At 38.3% G+C, this 20121-nt stretch overlaps 1 protein-coding gene across 5 annotated transcripts in view; it reads left to right on the top strand.

The window, feature by feature from the left end:
- Nucleotides 1-594: 594 nt before the first annotated feature.
- LOC102775704 (myosin-10) overlaps nt 595-20121 on the top strand; it is a 64766-nt gene continuing 45239 nt past the window's right edge. For 4 of the 5 annotated variants that reach the window (XM_087841868.1, XM_087841866.1, XM_087841867.1 and 1 more), the window contains exons 1-3: nt 595-785; nt 6356-6737; nt 13976-14132. In XM_087841868.1, the coding sequence (XP_087697994.1) occupies nt 6393-6737; nt 13976-14132 (502 nt within the window). In that variant the 5' untranslated portion in view covers nt 595-785; nt 6356-6392. The remainder of the gene's footprint in view (nt 786-6355; nt 6738-13975; nt 14133-20121) is intronic. The other variant, XM_087841865.1, reaches the window with a different exon arrangement.

The following is a 20121-nucleotide window of genomic DNA, read 5'->3' as shown; positions in this document are numbered from 1 at the left end:
AAACACAGGAGGAAAAAAACACATATCCAAGAAAGATTTCCATAATTTTTGCATAATAAACACTAACATGGTTTATTATGTGTATGTAGTAGCACAATTGTATAATAACCTCTGAATAAACAAAAGAAAATACCATTGTACAATAAATAAAAATTGTATTTAATCAAAACCTAATATTGTTGCTTAAAACACTGCAACACTGATAAAAAAAAGAGTAAATGAATATATATATATATATATATGAATAAACATAGGAATTGCTTTGTCACAGCGATAGAGTGTAAACAGGTTAAAGGTGTTGTAGCTCGGTAAAACCAAATACATAGTGTATTTAATAAATACACATAAATGTCCCAGATTTTTTTGTCTTTAATAATTTGATATGGTTCTACTACGTCCCACCGGAGCAGCATCCAACGGTCTGCAGGTGTTCATTTATTGGCCACAGACAAATGGCATTTGGGCGGCAGTTGTCGACTAACTAAGCTAAAGTTTCGGCATGGGGAATTGTTTTTTTACCAATCGCATAAAGGCACCAGACTTTGACAGCCAATCATATTCCTAGTAGGCGTTGCCTTAGAGGAGTGCGGCGGCGGCGGTCGTGCTGTGCATCTTCTCGGGCCCGGTAGAGTTCGGTTGAGCGGGTGCTGGATGGTGGGGGAGTACCACTGATGAGAGAGAGCGGGCCGGAGAAGGGACTGTTTAGTACATTTCGGGGGACTATTGCTATCATCTGCTGGACACCGATAAACACTCAGGTCGGGTTTATTCGTCTATTGCGGGAGGTAAGCAGAGCAGAGAAGCCAGAGACGGGAGTTTTAGTGGGGATGTGGTGGTTAGCAACAGTAACCGTTAGCTAGCGGATTATTGTGGCATGACTTTCTAATGATGGAGGACCATCAGCTTGGCTAATGCTAGCCGCTGTCCCGGCGCCCCGGACCCAACATACTGTTTTTGCTCACATATAGATGAATGTGTTGAAGATTTTCCGTTTTCAAGTTTAATCTTCAAGGGTTTAGTCTGAAACAGCGTGGTCATTGTCCGCCTGCTTTATCCCCACCCAGACGTCTTTGAGCCACCCACACCCATGATGGGATTGTGCCTCAGGAAGCTGCACAGTTCATCCCTAAAACTCCCATTTGCGCAGACTATTTAGGAATCTCTCTTACCTCATCGTCTTGACGTTATAAGAGCAGCGGTTCAAACCCATTCAATTGTGTACAGTTGGCTAAACAGAGCAATGAGTCCTTGTAGGTATCTTTTTTTCCCAGTGGGTGGGAGGTGAAGCACAGCACGCCAACTTTGAGCTAATGTTAGCGAGCTAATCTAGCCAATGCAGCTGTTTGGCTTGGCCCGGTACATATTTGCTGCCCTTTACGAGGGGGTTTCACGGCTACTTGCAAATTCACAGCCCTTTATCTTACCGGGCATGATGAAGACAGGATATTGCCAAGCTGAATGAGAGTGACTGAGGGCATGGAGCAACAAGGCAGCCGCACTGATCCCGCTCCATCCCGTGACCTGACCCAGATTTGGCTGCAACAGCCCCTGATTTAAGCATGGGACTAGATTGTTGTGTAAATATTTTTAGAAATACATAATTTCCCCGGGGATTAATAAAGCATTCTAATTTAGCTGAGGTTGAGTTAGATTAATAAGATGCATCTAGACTTGTCTCCGCGTCAGCTGTTGAAAGCATCCAGTGCCAAGGTTTACAGTTATCCCGCTCTCTTTCATTTCTATCTTGATGTTATTTTGTGCCCACAAGATAATTGGGCGCACTTCTGAAATATTTTTTTAAATGATAAAAATATAATGAAGTTGAGTTAAAATGTTAAAGATATAAGATCATTATAGACTGCTGCAGGCATGTTTATGTGTTGAACTGCAGCTGATGATTATTGTAATTATCTAATTGTCAGGTGATTGTTGAGTGTATAAAATTATATATATTTTTTTAGACTTGCAATGATATATCTGCCCGATATTGGTGTGGACTGATATTTGCCTTGCTGACTGATATCAGTGGGCAGTAGTTTACTGGCACAGCCTACATGGTCAAAAAATGTGAAAAGAGCAAAAAATATATTTATGTCAAGCAACTTTTATTCATATAAAACATTTAAATGAAAAACAACAGGATCTGACCCAAAGTCCTGTCCAGTTGTGTCAGACATATTAAGATTTCAAATCTCTAAAAACAAATCACAACACCCACATTAACGACATTGTTAAAATGTAATGAGTAATAATAAAAATGTTATAGGTTAATGTAATGTTAAGTAAAAAATTTCTTTTTTCTTTTTTAAATGTAAATAGTTGAGTCTCTAGAGCTGTACTGGACAGGTCCTTATGTGGGATAGCAGACTGTTTCAGAGGCTGAAGGTAACAACGGAGAAAGTGTGGTCATCTTTGGTGTTTCAGTGAGAGATGCCCTCAGTGACCTTGAGGCAAAATGTGGAGTTAATAGATCAATAATATGTTGTGGAGCTGACCCAAAGAGGGGTTTACAAAATAAACATTTAGGGGCAGATTTACTGACTTGCAGCAGCACAAACTGGGTAGAGTTGGTATTTAGAAAGAGAGTGCAGTGACAAGATTGTGTGTCAGGTATGACTCAAAATGTTGCATATGCATTTCTGCGACTTCGTTTCTCGAGGCAGAAAATATAGGGAGGAGAATATTTAAATAAAATGCTCAAACTGATTTACTGTGTTTGCAACATGCAGCAAATAGCTAATTGTGCCAGTATTTAATGCCAAAAAGCATGTTTTTGAACTTGAAATTGAAATGAACTGAAAAACTAAGCATAACTATTAGCGCTATTTGGGGATTACACTCACTTGATATTTTGCACCGTTTAATATATTTAACCCTTAAAATCAGTTTTATGTTTCACAGTTAGGCAGTGAAATGTAGCTAAAACAGTCTGGGTATTTTTGTTGTTGTTGACTTAAACGTTGATTTCCTAACTTGGTAAATAAGAATAAACAAATGCTTTCATAAATAGTCGAAATTAAAAAAAACAACATGGAAGAAAATATCAATAATCATGATAACATTTTAAATTGTGATTTAATAAACAAATATTCAATATAAATATAAGTATTCATTAAATTTAAAAAAAGACAAAACTAATGACTTTTTTCTCAGTTACCAAATCAGTTAACAGGCAAATATTTTTGCTCTGATTATATGGTAAAGGTATTAAATTATTTCATTTACTTAATTTTTTTATCAGACAGAATAGTCAGGGTTTCTCCTTTGCTTTTGAAACGCTGCAGATGGTGACGTTACTCTACATGTGGGCTGGTTATGCTCAGGTAGGAGGCTTGACACTCACATACAATCTGTCTGAGCCTCCTGCAAATGATTTGGAAAGCCCTAAATTCATGTGAATAAAGTAACTTAAACAAATTAAATGGCAGAATACAGATAATTCCGCATTATAGGTTCATATAGTTTACAATTCTCTCATTAGAGTAAGTATTAGATGCTCCATATCATGTTTTAACTGTATCTTTTTATAGGTGTAGATGAATCACCCCTCTATATGTAAATTGCTCTGCACTAGTATTTAAAATCCATTTTGTTTTCTTTATTGTCGACAAACTGTACAAATCTAAGTGTTTTCTGATAGGTTATATATAATAATAATAATACTGGCAATCATAATTCACAGCAAACCTATGACAGACAAGAAGCAACATAGACATTAACAGATAATGTGTTTTGTATATTTTAATTCTCTGATTGTTTAAACTGATTGATCAGTGTTTCCAGTAGAGGTCAATCATTTTAGCCCGAACCAGTACACACGTAGTGATCAAGGAGACCGATATCTTGATATCAAAATTCATAATAAAACTAACCTTTGCCTAAGTTTTTAAATTTTGGATATTAAAAAATTGTTATATCGGTAAATCTGTCATTCACTGGTTATTGAATATGCTTATTCATTTGTAATTATTTATAAATATCTTAATATTTCACTGTAGGAGCTCAGAAATCTCTAGTTTATTGAGTGGGAGGTGCTGCAACAGCTTGAAAAGATACAAATTGCCTTGCTTCCTGTTTCTACCACTTGTGCTCCTATATTAGCACTAATGGTATAGGATAACAGGTATCAACTTGGAGAATACTGTAGCACAGGGGTGTCCAGGCCTCGAGGGCCGGTGTCCTGCAGGTTTTAGATCTCACCCTGGGTCAACACACCTGAATCAAATGATTATTTCATTACCAGCCTCTGGAGAACTTTAAGACATGTTGAGGAGGCCATTTAGCCATTTCAATCAGCTGTGTTGGTTCAAGGACACATCTAAAACCTGCAGGACACCGGCCCTCGAGGCCTGGAATTCGACACCTGTGCTGTAGCACGTCAGACAATGGTTATGGGGCTGTGATCACATCACGGTTGGCATGTGCAACAACCAATGCAGTGACTATAAACAGAGCTTTAGTCACTGTGATCCGCTTTCCTTATTAGAGCTCATGGATTGAGCTTGTTGTCCAGTTTTTGTAAGACGGGTGTGTCTGCTACAGACCTGCAAGTCAGTTAACACAGCCTGACAACAAGCCTGCTAACAGTAGCTTTGCTCAGACTTTACTGTTTGCCACAAATTATTGTGGTATTTGAGCTAATTGATGTAACTGCACAATCATCCATATTGTCCTGACTGAAGTGTTGATTGCAAGATTGTGTGGTTGTAGCTTTAGCAGGGAGGATTGATATGTTTACTGGGTCTTCTGCTAGCTTATCTTTGAACCAAAAGTATTCCAGCTAAGCTGTAGACATGATATACTGTGTGTACTCATTACTGATTGACCTTTACTCATGACTTAACCAGTCAGGTAGTTATCTAGCCAAGTCCTTTCTCTAGCACACCAGATTTGATAGCTGTCATCAAACCACATAGGCGTTCCCTATCCTGTCCAACTTTGCCCTTAACCTATTCAGTAAATCAAAATTGACAACAAAATAATGTTGTTAAAAATGTAACTAACTGCTTGTTTATAGAGTATTTAGCTTCACATTGGCACAACCAATCATAACCACAAACCAAAACTGTAAAATGTATTACCCCAGTAAAAGCTACTGTTACAAATCAGAAACAATGACATAAATTATTAAGAACACGGCTTTGTTTTGAAGAAGCTGATAGCTGTTGTTTTCAAAAGGATTCCAGTCATTACCATCTGAGCTTGCTAAGAGCCAACATTTAGCAGCCATTACAAAAGCTGCATCATCCGAGAAACATTTAACCACCGCCAGCACTCAACTATCTGAGTTACATCTTGATGGAATCATGTCATAACTGAAATGAAATGTTCGTGTGAATCACGATGCTCCCTCACAGTAGTTAGATGTAGTGTCAGTAGTTTTCCACGAAATGTGGGTGAAAAGCATTCATTACCTTAGAATTCAGTGTTTTTCCTGCACAGAGAAACAATTTTTGGCCTTCACCAAAGAGGTTTTAGCCAGAGCTAAAGGAAAATCATCAGTATTGTAATACATTTCTTTGATTTTGTTTATTTGGGTGGAATTTACTAAAGTATTTAAGCAATCATTTTTGTCTATTTAAAGACCAGGAATGTGTACAGGTCTGTTATCTTACTGTACATGGACACATTGAGCATACTCATATTGTCACCCACCAAAGGCCCATTTTTAAACCAGGAAAAATCCTGATATAAGAAAAAGGGCAGCCATTAGGTATTTTACTACTTACTATGTTACTATTGTTTAACTTTTACATCTCTGGGTGCACATGCTTTATGGCAATGTAACTTATTAGAAAAAATTGTTAAAATTGAATGTTGATGTGACGTTATATCAACCATCTCACAGAGATGCTAGAGTTTTAGTCATGCTTAGTTAGTGTAAACTGGCTTTACTCACATACAGCCGAATTGTAAATGTTTATGATTCATATCACAAGTGAAGACCCATCATTATGCACAGCAATCCATAACACCACTGACTCTAAACCTAATAAATGCTCTCATAGCCCTCATTATAGAAACTGCTAGAAATGGAAACTATATGCCTTACTGCCTTACTTGTTTTGTTAAATTTCATTGCTAAAGTAATAGATTACTCTGTGAATTTTATGTCATCCATAGTTATAACTCTTCTGCTAACAGGGAGTCAGCATTTATGCTGCATTTTAGTTTTATGGGAAAATCTAATATTTGGCTTAAAAAGTAGCTTTTCCTACTAAATTCAATTATCTGCCTGAAAAATGGCCTTGGTGTTTGAACTTCTCACACATCTTTAAGTAAGGGTGCTACTCACAATTGAGTGGTAAAATTGGTTACATTTTGATGAACTTCGTGCTTTGCTTGCTCTCTACAGGTGGCCTAGAGTGCTCTGCTTCTGGTTTCCAGCAGCAATGACACAGAGGAGTGGACAGGACGACCCGGAGCGGTACCTCTTTGTGGACCGCGCTGTGGTATACAACCCGGCAGCACAGGCCGACTGGACTGCCAAAAGGTTGGTATGGATTCCATCAGAACGCCACGGCTTCGAGGCTGCAAGTATTCAACAGGAGCGTGGAGATGAGGTTGTGGTGGAGCTAGCAGAAAACGGGAAGAAGGCGGTGATCAACAAGGATGACATCCAGAAGATGAACCCGCCCAAGTTCACCAAGGTGGAGGATATGGCTGAACTGACCTGCTTGAACGAGGCATCCGTGCTTCACAACCTCAAAGACCGCTACTACTCCGGCCTTATTTATGTAAGTATTTGTATGTTATAAAGAAGTACAACAATTCATAAGAAATGTCTTTTTCAGCAGTTCAGTTGTCATCATTTGACATGACATGACTTACTTTACTGTGACTTGTCAGTATAGGTTTGGTTAGGTTGGTTAATGTGATTGATGCATGTAAGTAAGAGAATAACTATAGTCAATTATTTTTTGTGATTATGATCAGGTGCTTCCCACTTTCTTAGCAAAGAGTCATGTCTATTCTGTGTCACTGACATGTGAGTCTCAGGTGATAGTTTTGCTAGCCAAAACCAGTGGCGTTTAACAGTGAGAGAGAGGGTCAACTGGAATACCCAGTTCCATTCATTTTACAAGGCTTTAAACATAAATGGTGGATTCCTGGTAAAAACTTTCATGGAGGAACATCACTATTCCCCCCCCCCCCCCCCCGAAAGAAAAAGCTTGGTACACAATAACTTTGCTAATTTAATGTCTTAGAAGTTGTTTTACTGGGTCCGTTATATAATAAAAACAAAGATTATTAAACATGTGGTTCATTTTAACCAAAACAAAGATAAACTAACTTCCTCTATTTCACACTTGATTTTCTTAATTCAAGAGTCTAAAAAACACATTTCCTTCAATGAGCAAGCCTTCGTGTCCCATATTATCTGCTGATTTCCCCTGTGATTATTACCCACTTAATGATACGCATTCCTGGAATAGCACAAATGCAGAGGTTGTGGGCCACCTGAGACCCAGGAAGGAGGTACAGTTCGGCTGCCATGTTCACACTTGAATGCATGGTTAGAAATGAGAGGTATTTTACTTAGAGCAGAATGTGAGGCTTGTGCAATTGTGTTTTTTTCTTTTAGTTCATAATATTTTATAATTTAGCTTGAAATTATTTGGTTGAAAATTATTTCAGATTGTTTGTCTTGTTTTGAAAAGTGTAAGCGTAACTGAGACTGCTTTCGGCTCAGCGATTTGTCCCGTGTATTTTTTGGGCTCGGATATGTTGCAGGAGTGACATCACATGGTCATGATCACTTTCTTTCTCTAAATCCGATGTGCTCTGCTACTGAAATTTGGCACCCATTAATTTAATATAAATCTGGAATTGGCAAAGCCAATTTATTTGGTCACTAGCTCCAAGAGTACAGAGGTCTACCTAGCCCTGTTAAGTAAAAAATCAATCAATCAATAGTTAACTGAATTGGATATTTTTTTCTTCAGCTATTTTGATGTATTTTAGCAGAATATTTAACTACTAAGTGTAAATATTTTAAACAATACTATAGACTAGAGCTGGGCGATATATCGAGTTTTTAAAAAATATCGATATATTTTTATACGAGATATAAGATGTGACAATATCCTTTATATCGATATAGTCTATGTTACGTTATAATTATACTTGTGGAGCCGCAAGTTTGCCTCTCTTTCGCCCACTTTTGTCTTTACGCAACGTTACTCGGCCGCGCCCCTCCTTCACTGAACACAACTCCCCCTCCTCCCCCATCACTTCACCTGCAGGAAGCGACAAGATGGACACGGCAAATCTCCGTTAACGAGTTACTGCGCATCACCCCGTGCGTGGGGCTGGACGCCGTCAACGTGTTAGCTAGCTAACCACGCTAACGAGCTAACCACGCTAACGCCATGCAGCCCAGAGGCGCTGCACGGCCTAAAATCCTTTCATTTTCTCAAAAGTTGACAGCGCGCCTTATGTATGAATTCTGGTTGTGCTTGATGGCCGCGAACCAATTTTAGGTGGTACACGGCGCTCAGCATCTGTCAAAAATGTTTTAGTACGACTTTGGTAAGCTACGGTGTTGATGGATTGTCAGAGCATTACGGCTACCGAGGAGCCTCGCGTAGTAATGCATACTGTGCTTCAACGTAATATTACCGTATTGTGTATAACGACCATAAATGGCACCTGTTAAGAGACGTGGTTACGAAGAGGATTTCAAACTCAATGCTGTCAGTAACACAGTAGAAGTTGGGAACAGAGCAGCTGTGAAATCTTTGTTACTATGCTCTGTGTCTGTTAGTTTACATTTTGACTGCACAATTGTGAGCTTTTTGTTATGCACAAAAACAACATTGTTTTCTTTTATTTATGGAGCATTATTATTTAATAAATGCTCATAATTTATTTTTGAGTAAATTTTATGTACATCTATGCTGTATGTTAATAAAAGTGCCTGTGTGACATCTGGGACACAGCTTTGACTAAGAACTCTCTTTTTGTTCTTACTTTATGGCTTTAAAAAAAAATATCGAGATATATATCTTATATCGCCGTCCAGGTAAAAAATATCGAGATATAAATTTTGGGTCATATCGCCCAGCCCTACTATAGACACTAAAAACCAAAGTACAGAAGTGGCACTTTGTTCTGACAACATGATGGCATGATAATAAAATCAAAACTATAGTTTATTAAAATAAAATATGTTACTGTAATTAAGTAACTTGTTGGCAATAAATGGCCTTGACATTAGTGTATGCTGGGAAGGATTTAGGATTGTAAGTTTTGCCATGTGTTTGGACAGCATCAGACCTTATGAGAAAAATCAAAGGACATTTTCTAATGCAGATCATATGTAATCTCTTTGTAGGTCACTGAAAGAAAATTAGTAATCTGTTCCAGATTTTCACTCTGTATGTGCTGTAAAAACAACTCAGTGTAAAGTGTGACCTAAAAGGGTAAAGTGTAAAAAAAAAAAAAAAAAAGCAGAAAACTCCAAATGCTCTTCTAAAAAAATGTGTTTGTATATTTTAATGAAGGCTTATGAGATTCAAAGAAATTACCCAGGCCTCATGTCTTTGCTCAGGGATGATCATTGCTGAGTCACACTGTATCCAAACTGCCTTAACAGAGCCCTTTCTGTTTACTGATAAGCAACATCTGTGCGTTCAAATAACTGATTTTTTTTCTCTTTTACTGTGAGAAAAGTGACTTTTAATTAACAGCCGAGGTGCGTAAGCTTTTTGCTGTTATTGCTTGTTCTGGAGGCCCATAGAAATGCCTTTCTGTTAATCTCTGTGGTACAATTTGTGTTGCTAAGTTATCATTAATTTTTGATTTTTCTACAAGACCAGTGTTCTCCAGTGTGAAATTAATAAACAAAGGGTTTGAAGAGATTTGAGTTGGATGCATGGGGCATTGTGTTTGTCAGCTGCTTTAGCATTCCTGACTCTGCATGTTTTCCCGTCCTGCTTTTGAGGATTGTATGACCTTTTAAGTCAGGCCAGCATAGCATAGCACTGACATAAACCTCTTTGCAGAATGTAAATGAGATAATTCTGTGTCAAACAAGCTGCCATGGGGCAATGTGGAAAGAGCTCAAGAGTGTGTGGACTGAAGGAAGCTTGCACGCTGGAGATGGCATGCTAACATCACATACGTGTTTCAGTTACTCAAATTCTGATAAACGACCTGCTCTGCCACCTGAACCACAGCCACTGCTCGACCCTAACAGATTCATATTCACATCACTACAGAAGTGTAAACTAATGGTAGCTTTGCCTGGATTCCAATTGTAGCCAGTTGTTTGGGTTTTCTCCGTTAGTCGACCCAGTGCCTTCCATAGGTCTGCATGTGGATGTTTAATGAGATATTTGTGGTTGCTGTCTCTTACAATAAGTTGTTACCTAGACTTATTGTCTTCTGTGTCACAAGGTGACTTCAGCTATTATTCCTCACATTTTTATTTGGGGGGGGGGGGGGGTTCTCAGCTATCACTGTTGCTTGAATGTAAGTTAGCCCACAGATTCCTATATTTTAATCAAGCTGCTGAATGAGATTAGGAGCACCTAAAGATTTAGAGCACACTTAAATCTTCTATCCAGACACGAATGGTTATAATTAAAACATGCAAATGCATTTGCTATTTTTTGTGTGAAGTCAGCAAAGACTAGAGTCCAGTTTGCCCCGCTATGTCAGAGTGGAAAGCTGAGACGCCAGAAATCTTCTCCCTTTTTCCCACCAAGTCAGATCCTGTTGCTAAGCACTGCATAGTTCACAGAAATTCATCTGGATGTTTCTGAAGAGCCAGAAAGCCCTTCAGACTGTGTTAAAGCTTTCTCTGTTGGCCAGAGTCTCTCAGGGTACTGGGCACAGTTTATGAACACTACAATCTGAGATGCATTAGTTATGGTTACCCGATTCTATACAGGGTTGTTTAAGTGATTGAATTTTATTTTCATTTGTACTTTTAGCTTCTTTTAGCCCTTCCATAAAAGCCCAGATCCACTCTTAGCTAAGCTGTGGTGGATTTGGTTTATTTTGATAGTTTATTTATTCAATGAAGTGTTAATTAAAGTTAAAGACAATCCACTTAATTAAAAAAACAAGTGTCTTCTTTTCATATTTTTAATAAATCCAGATTTTTTTCAAGTTTGAATTTTTTAAAACAAGTATTGATCAAAATATGACTTTTGTCACAGGAGTGCTTTGGTATCTTTTCTATAGGGAGATTTACTTAGTCAAAAGTCATTTGATACTGAAATGAACCACAGCGCTCTGGTGTGGTGTTATGGCTGATGCTTGCTGGCTCATATCGTGCTTTGCCTGGTTGTGTAGGCAGCCAACCCTTTTGCCCCTGAGCCCCACTAATCTTGCATATACCCCCTGAGGTCCACCATGAAGGACAGCCAGCTGAGTCATCCCTCTCCCCACTGCCTGTGGACCACGCTGGTCAGGATCACTGATCTGTCTGCTTGGCGCTGTGCCCACTGTAGGGGGTCTGCGAAGTGGATATAATGACTGTTTCCCTCAAATACATCCTGTAAGCTCAAGTTACCTTTTATAGTTGATGGCATTTAGCAAAGTATATAAGTGTTAGGTGGAGGATTGTCAGTGCCAATACTGTATAGTAATGTTGGTGTTCAAATACTGCTAATGTTGCCAGAGAAACAAATCTCTCGTTGGCCAGATTGTAGCAGAGCTGTGTCTACAGCATCTGTGCACATAGAGTGGGTGGGGAGGACGGGTTGTTGGCCATCTGGTGATGTTACTCCACCCTCCAGACACATGGGCTTCAGTGATACTGTGTGTAAGTCTCAGGAGTGTATGCATTTCTGGGCAGGTTTTAGTTTTAACTCTGTTTTAGCAACTTTAGCAACTCCATTACCAGCAGTGTTTGAATTTAGTGTGCTAAGTTGTGCGAGGATCTTAGGTTCAGTGGCTATTTGGGCAATATGGATCAGATCTTAAATCATCATAATCTTTGGTATTCATATGCATGACTTTGGTTTATGAGCATTTCCAGTGTACTGTACAAAATAATACTTTAAAGAAGTACACTTGTTTTAACTGATAATGGGCTGTTGAATCAGACTGGGGCTGATTCATTATGGCAAAAATCCTAATCAGAGTCATTCTGGCCAGTGTTGACATCATTATTATCCAACATGATCACTTACAGGCTTACTGTAAATTTATTGAACTTCAAAAACAAGAAGTGGATCTCGATTAACTTGAACTCCAATATAACTTCAGAAAAAAATTAAGTAAATGTGAACACTGTCGGTTTTGCATTTACATGAATGTGTGGTGTGAAACTCCAGCCAAGGGAAAGGCTTTCTCTCTCTCACTGACTTGCATGTACAGTCCAGACTGCACCCAAAACATGCTTTCCTTTCATCAGCGTTGTTCCACTTCAACAACTGGGTTAGCGGGGCCACAGGCTGCTGCAGACAACATCATTTAAAGAGTGTGGCTTCTCAGCCCAGCCAAGCGCATACATTAGAAAGGTAAAAGAGACTCAAAGTACAGAGAAAAAGGAGTAAAAGCTTAAAAAGGGTTGTGAGGAGGAGAGAAGAGAATAAAGTGTCAGGCAGGAACAAAGCCGTATTGTTACTATCTTTGCATCTTAATTTTAGGCTTGATCAGGACTGATAGATAATTAATCTGCTTTCATGTGCTCTTCACTCTGTACCCCACACAGTTTTAGTTAATGTTCTAGCAGCAGCAGCAGCAGACATGTCAGGGATTAACCCTGCCCTGGCCTGTCTGCATTTTTTAGCTAAAAGGCAGATATTCTGTTGTGGATTAAAATCACCTCCCGCTGCCTCTGATTTTTGTTGTTAGTTAAAGGATTTCTGGGTAAACCTGCCACCAGTTTAATGCAGAGAAAAACATTATTTCTGCATATTAGAAAGAAAACTGAGAAATCTCCAGTTGTATACAGTTTTTAATATAGGCACCACAGTGGGACTTTCAGGACATTTTGTATGTTTGTTCTTAAGTAAAATTGATTTTTAGAGGATTTGTAGTATTCACAAATTGTCTGATAGGAAACATTGGACTAGATCAGACTTGTATGTTCCCATTTACAAAAACCTGCCTGTTAATACAGGGAAAGTTATTTAAACAATCGCCTCTTTCTCTGAATAACTTGTGTGTTTTTATCTTTCTGCCAAATAAAAATTCACCATATTGAGCAATGTAGGATTATGTTAGCAACCATTATGTCTTGCTAACCTACTGCTGGTTACATTTCTATTGTAATAAAAAGAATTCCATGCAAGATAGAATTTCAGTTCTATATCTCTATATTGACCCTACAATAATTCAAAGAAAACAGAGAAAATAAACATATCTGAATTCATTCCATGCATCTTGAGAGTACTGTACTGCTACTGTACAGTACTAATGGAAGTATTGCACATTACAAGAAATAGAAAAAATAGAAGTCTGTTGATCTCTATGTTAAACTGTTAATTCGAACCCTTAGCTCAAAATGAAGCTAATTTTGGTTATGCTCATCATCACAAACAAGAAAAGCACATCGCCTCATGAACAGGTGGAGCTCATGAGCGTAAAGGGAGTGAATTATGAATATGCTGTTCAGACAAACAGATTTTGCTGCTCAGACTAAAGAACCAAGTTATTAATTAAAAATACGTAACTTCATTAAGGTTAGGCATTACCGTCTACTAGGTTAGGTTCAGAAAAAGATCATGGTTTGGGTTAAAATCCAACTATTTCAATTTAAAGGTCTGTTTTCTTAGTTGGCATAGTGACGTGTTCCTGCTTAAGTGATGCGGACGACACATGTACTGCAGACACAAAATATACTTCCTGTTGAAGCACATTACTTACAAATTTGTCCTTACATCCAAATCCTTGCCCATTTACTGCCCACTGTAATCAATACATTTAAGGTAATATAATATAATAATCATGTCATAAATGTTGCATTAGGGCTGCTGAGGAATTAACACTGGACAATGTTTTCTTTTCTTTGTAGACGTACTCTGGTCTCTTCTGCGTGGTCATAAATCCCTACAAAAACCTGCCCATCTACTCCGAAAACATCATTGAGATGTACAGGGGCAAAAAGAGGCACGAAATGCCCCCTCACATATACGCCATCTCAGAGTCTGCATACAGATGCATGCTCCAAGGTAAGTCTTCTTATCTACAATCCACAACCCTTACCGAAAATACCACTTTACTGCACTTTAAAATGTCATTGAATGTCAGGGTGTTACTTCTAAGGATGTCTGTATGGTTGGAGCTTTTTTTTCTTCTTTTTTTGTTAGTGCATTGAAAGGTCACATCTCCTCACAATATGTCCAGTGTCAAATTAGAGATGGGATTATCAGTATTATTACTTGTGATTTTTAAACTTTTACCAGCCTTCACAAACACAGGAGCTTTCTATAGCCACAAAATTGCAATTAAGTTTGTATTATGTGAAATAAAATCACTACAAACACTAAGCAAAAAGCTTGAGGTTACGTCTTGAGACGAGACAATAACACTACTAGATAGGTTTCTCCATAAACACATCTATCAGATTTTATTTTTGTCCTTGACATAGTTGACAGTTTAAATCGTAGGATCACAGAATCTTGTGAGTGAAGGCTGTCCAGGCTCAACGTTGTCTTAGAAGATCCTTGTAGCTGGAAAGCGTCCAGGCTCTATGAGCAGTGACTGACTAGGATCAGACCAGCGAGAACAGAGAGGGTGACCCCATTGTGCTCGACAATAGATCCTTTGTGTGATTGCGAGGGCTTGCGAGGGGGTGGTGACAGACTGGACAGTCCCGTCGGTCCTTTTAGGCTTTGCTGTGTCTCCATGTTGGTACACAGAAAGCGTCAACAAGCAGCTCTGCCCTCTTTGAATAAAAAACATGGGAACATCATCATGCTGATGTGATTAGTGACAAAGACATTTTTTCTTTAAACCCCAGATGTTTTTACGTTTTATTGGGGGTGGGGGGGGGGGGGGGGGGGTGTTAAATGATATAAAGGCTATGGGATATTTTCATTCACTTCTGCAACAATCTGTCATTGAGCCCAGCGAGTTTCTTGTGATTGAAGCCTTTTCTTCACACCCTGTTTCCTAAAAACTGTGTTTCTACTTGAGTGGGCGTGGACGCATGGCGGTATTTCCCTCTAGATTGACTGCTTTTGGAGGGGAGGGTGCAGTGGGGGGGAGTAAAGGGGTGTTTATTTCACTGTGGGCTTGCATCTTGGGGGGTTACAGCTAGGGCTGGGCTATATCATGCCGTTCACAGTAATACCGGTGTAATTTTGGGCAACGATAGGAAAATGAAATATCGCGATAGAATATGGGTAAAACGCGCATGCGCAGTGCCTTTGTTTACATATGCACATGGCGGCAACGCAGAATGAGAAGAGCAAAAGTGGATCGTTAAATGAAACAGATGAACCAGAATTAGTTTGTAAAAATGCTGCAACTTCAGTGGTGTGGAACTGGTTTAGCTTTCGTCCGTCAGACACACAACAAAGCACTATTTTTGGTAGCGCATGCTAGCGGGCCGTCGTTATTACCGTGTTGTTTGGAAATTACGGCACACTTAAAATCAATCCTTTGATTTTTCTGAAAATCAACAGTGCCCCTTATAATCCCGTGTGCCTTATGTATGAATTCTGGTTGTGTTTACTGACCTGGAAATGATTTTATGTGGTACATGGCGCTCAAAAGTCTGTCAAATGTTTTAGTACGACTTTGCTAAGCTACAAAGCCGCACCGTTTGATGGATTGTCGGAGCATTACGGCTATCGTAGGCAGGAGCCTCGCGGAGTGATACGTACTGTGCTTCAACATAATATTACCATATTGTGTGTGTATAACCTCTTTTTAAGTTTTGTGGATATTATACATGGTTATGCTGAGGATATGTCGACCAATTTCCACTGGAAATGCCTTTTGGTTAAACTGTCAGCAAGGAATTTGCACTGTTACATTTGATGGGTTTTTTGCACTAATAAAGTTGTGGAGTTGTAAAGCATTTTGTCTAGTGTCAATTATATCGTCAGTTATATCGTTATCGCAAATTTTCAAATGTATATCGTGATCATATCGCCCTGCTCCAGTTACACCTTTACAAACATTATCAGCACAAGAGCCGCTAGTACAGATATTTTGGGCTGACTTTGAGACGGTTGCGGTTGACTCAAGATATTTCCACATTTGTTTTCAGACAGTTTAACATTTGTTGGTTTTTGTTGTATTTAGAGAGCGAGCAGAGAAACTAGTGTGATAGTGAACTGCAGTAAAAACTGTCAATGAAGTAAAACAGGTGCACATAAATTAGATAATTAATATGAAATATATTTATTCGTTGATTTGTAGAAGGAGAGGGCCCAGTAACACCCTAGGGCAGTGGTTGGGGATGGGTTACAAGACAAGTCAATTAGTAAAGCTTTGATTCGGTCATATTTTTGTGGGTTAAATGAGGCAGTTGCCCCGCTAGCATTCTTGCCTGCCTTTACTGTCTGTGTCTAAAGCTCACAGATGGGGCCTGCAATTTTTAATGCTAGTCCAACCCATTTGTGTTCATATCAGAATAAACAGTTGTGATTGAAAAGGAGGTTTGTAGGTTAAAGATTAGTGAAAGCCAGCTGCTGTTCAACCTTGGCCCTGAGCATTTCGGCAGCCTGGTTAATAAAAGAGAATTTCCAGCTGTATACACTAGATTAGGATGGGTGTTTTTCTTCTTTCTCTCTTCTCCAAGCTGGCAGGAAACTGTAAAGTGGTTTATATTATCAGATTTCCTGGTAGGAGCACGCAATATGCATGAAATTCCCAACAGGGTGTTTATAACTTTTAAAATCTGAATATAGACATATTGTGAAAAAAATATTGCTGAAAGTCTTCCTTTCTTTCTTTTTTTTTCTTCTTTTTTTAGAAAAAAATATTTAATTCATCAAATAACAGGAATGTCTGTTTTGGTTCTTTTATTGCTATGATGCAAAAATCATAATCCAATATTGCTGACATTGAGTACAAAGATCAGATGAGGACATTTAAAGCTTTTTCTCTTGAATTGAATCCCCAGTGGTTAATTAAGTCTGGGCACAATGAGGGAAAATATATTGCCATAATATATAGTGTTCTCATGTCAGTTGATATCAATATATATAACATAACATGACATGAATCAAGTGACATGCCAGGATCAGTGATCAGTTTTGGCTTAAATATTTTTCCGGTAAATGTGAATGTAAGTTGAATTTGAGAAGTGTACTATAGATTTCTGTATAACATATAACATATATACTTAATGATGATTTGTTAACTGTAAAAACACGTTTTAGACCTTAAGTCTGGCTTTAAAAGTAGCTATAAGTAATGAAACTATTCTGTGAAAGGGAACCAGTTTCTGCACTTAGCTGTAATTTGTTTGAATAAAAATGTCAGGTGCTGTGGTCAGTCTAGATGCCACCAGTGGGCAAAAATATCTTTAGAAATACAATCAGAAGAAGAGCTGACAATGTTTCAGATGACTGAAGCTATTTTATGCAGATATGAAAACAGCTGTGTCAAGAAACATATATTAGCAAATTGGTATTAGATGTCACTTCCAGCCTCTGTTATGTCAAATTGATTTATTCAAATTTCACTGATTTACACCCAACCTTTCACTTTTAATAATTATGCTTTGCAGTGGCAGAACAAGAGACAGGTGAGAAATCATTTGTTGGGTGTAATTTATGACCTTTGGAGCAGAGCTTAGTGTCATATTAACGACTCACGGTTGTCTGAAGCCTGTCATTGCTCAAATGGGAGTTTAAATGAAGTGTTATCTAACAAAGTCGGTGCGTGCAAGCTGACCTCTAAAACTCACTGCACATCTGTCATTGATTACAAGTCCAGATATTTTACATAACTGTCCTCTTTTTCACTCTTGATGTTGACTCACTGATGTTCGAGAAGCTAATTTTATTATTTATTTATGTATAAATGTGTTGTGAGGAAATCATTGAGAAAAAAACACATTAAAGAAAGAAAAAGCTGTCTTAAATTTCGACAGTCTCCATACAACAACACCACTTTAAGTGTCCCAGGTGGGGTTATGAAACAGGAGGTCTTTGTTTCAGTGGAAATGAAGAAAGACCCCGTTCTTCAGTCCCTCCCTGGTGTTTAATCAGGGCATTAGGTCAGCTCTAGCTAGATCCATCTTGGCTTATTGAGGTTTTTCCCAAAGCGCAGCTCTTTGTTACTCTTGAACACAGGTCAGTTTTATAAATTAATCATCATCAAGGTGCTTATTATAAACCACAATGTCAAAAATGTGTGATAAAACCAGCTCAGTAAAGTTTATAGTGCCGCAACATACAGTCTAAATGAATGTAGTTCTACCTGACATTGATCAGATCTGTAGCTGTAATAGCTTTGGTGACTTTGTGACCTGAGGCTTGATGCTGGATTCTTTCAACCTTAAACTTTCTGTACATATCAGTCCATTTAAAGCAAGTGGGAAGTATTTGCTCATTATTTTTAATCAGTGGTCCAAAACATCTGCTCTTTTTTAAAATCACAAAAATTGCACTTTTATCCCATTTAAAAATGCACAAACAAATGTGTTTGTGAGCACTGAAACATCTAAGTCAAGTTTTATCCTAAAGGGTATTTTTACAACTGCATCTATAACTATCACTGCTGTTCCGTCGATGGTTGCTCTAAATGTTCGTGTTCACCCTTTTCAGCAGAAACTAGAAAATCACTTATTGCACTTTGCTAGCTTATTGCTCTTTTGTTGCATAGTTGTAGGTCCACTGTACAATATCATTTTGGCATTGTCAGCAATGTGAGTTACCTAATTGTTCACTATCATTATGAATCTAGTATAATGAGTTAAAAGAGAACTGATTTGTACTGGCTTTTTTTCCTCCTTTTTTCCATCCTTTAGTATGTCTTATTTTCCCTTTTACTCTCACTGATTTCTTGCTGTTTTCTTTGCTTTCTTTTATTTCTCTTTGGCTGCCACTCTAGCTGTCTCCACTGATTTATTTTGCACCTGATGTGCAGACTACCTGAATGATTTCCATTACTTCAATTTGTATGAATAATTTGAATAAAAATCTAAATCTTCTTGTCAGTTTTTCCCAAACACAGTAAATCTTCCTTTCGGATTTCATTACAAACTTCCCTTTTCAGAAATGCTCCACGAAACCAGACTCTCAAAGACTCATTCGATTTGTTTCCATACGTAAGTCCTTGGCTGAACCATCAGCCCCAGTTCTGCCCACAACAGAGTCCTTTGCCATAATAGCCCTAAAATGGTTTGAAATGATTGATTGCTTGGATGTTTTGGGTTTTTAAAAAAATTACTGTCAGATACCTCTGTGCTAAGGGATACCCTGGTGCCTTTCACCAGTAGTAAATGGTTACCTCATATTTACAGGGTGTACTCATGATGATGGACAACATTTGGTGCAGGGCACTGAAAGCAGGACTCAAACTTTTTAACGGTCTGTAAAAGTCCCTTTGGCGCCTCGTCATAATTATAACTGCTCAGAGGCATTGAACTAATAAACAATGAAAAGCCCCTTCTGTGTTACGAAATAGCTTTCCATGCCAAACGCCGCAGTGTTCTTCAGAATCAGCAATAATTCAGATGTCTATTCTGTAGTTATAGCTCAGATTCATCGCAACACATGGCGCCATCCAAGTCAGTATCATCCAAAAAGCAGATCCTATAGTTTCCACACGGGATGCAACCCAACTACCTGAGTTTAACTGGAAAAGTAAATATGCGATAGTGAATATATAGTCGTCATATTGTTTTGGAAAGGTTTTTCTGTCTGGTACTGATTATTACAGACCTAAACCACTGCATTAGATGATGACAGAAACACTGCATTTTAAGGAGCTGGGTGAATTTGGAGCGGTGGTAGAAAAAAAGGTTAGAGAGTAGAGGTGGGAATCACCATACATCCCACAATACGATATTATCACAATACTTAACGCACGATACGATATTATTGCAATTTTTTTTTAAATATTTTGCGATATTCAGATTCTGTACATAAAGGTAAACTTTATCAATATTCATTTTATCTAATATCAAAGTCTCACACTCAGTCTCTCATTTCAGTCAGTTTTATTGTTGACAAACTGAACGGTTTGTATTACAGT

The sequence above is a fragment of the Neolamprologus brichardi genome, chromosome 6 (assembly GCF_056152115.1).
Source record: "Neolamprologus brichardi isolate AB-2024 chromosome 6, ASM5615211v1, whole genome shotgun sequence".
In the NCBI taxonomy this organism is placed as follows: Eukaryota; Metazoa; Chordata; class Actinopteri; order Cichliformes; family Cichlidae; genus Neolamprologus; species Neolamprologus brichardi.
This window is presented reverse-complemented; position numbering and strand designations above follow the sequence as displayed.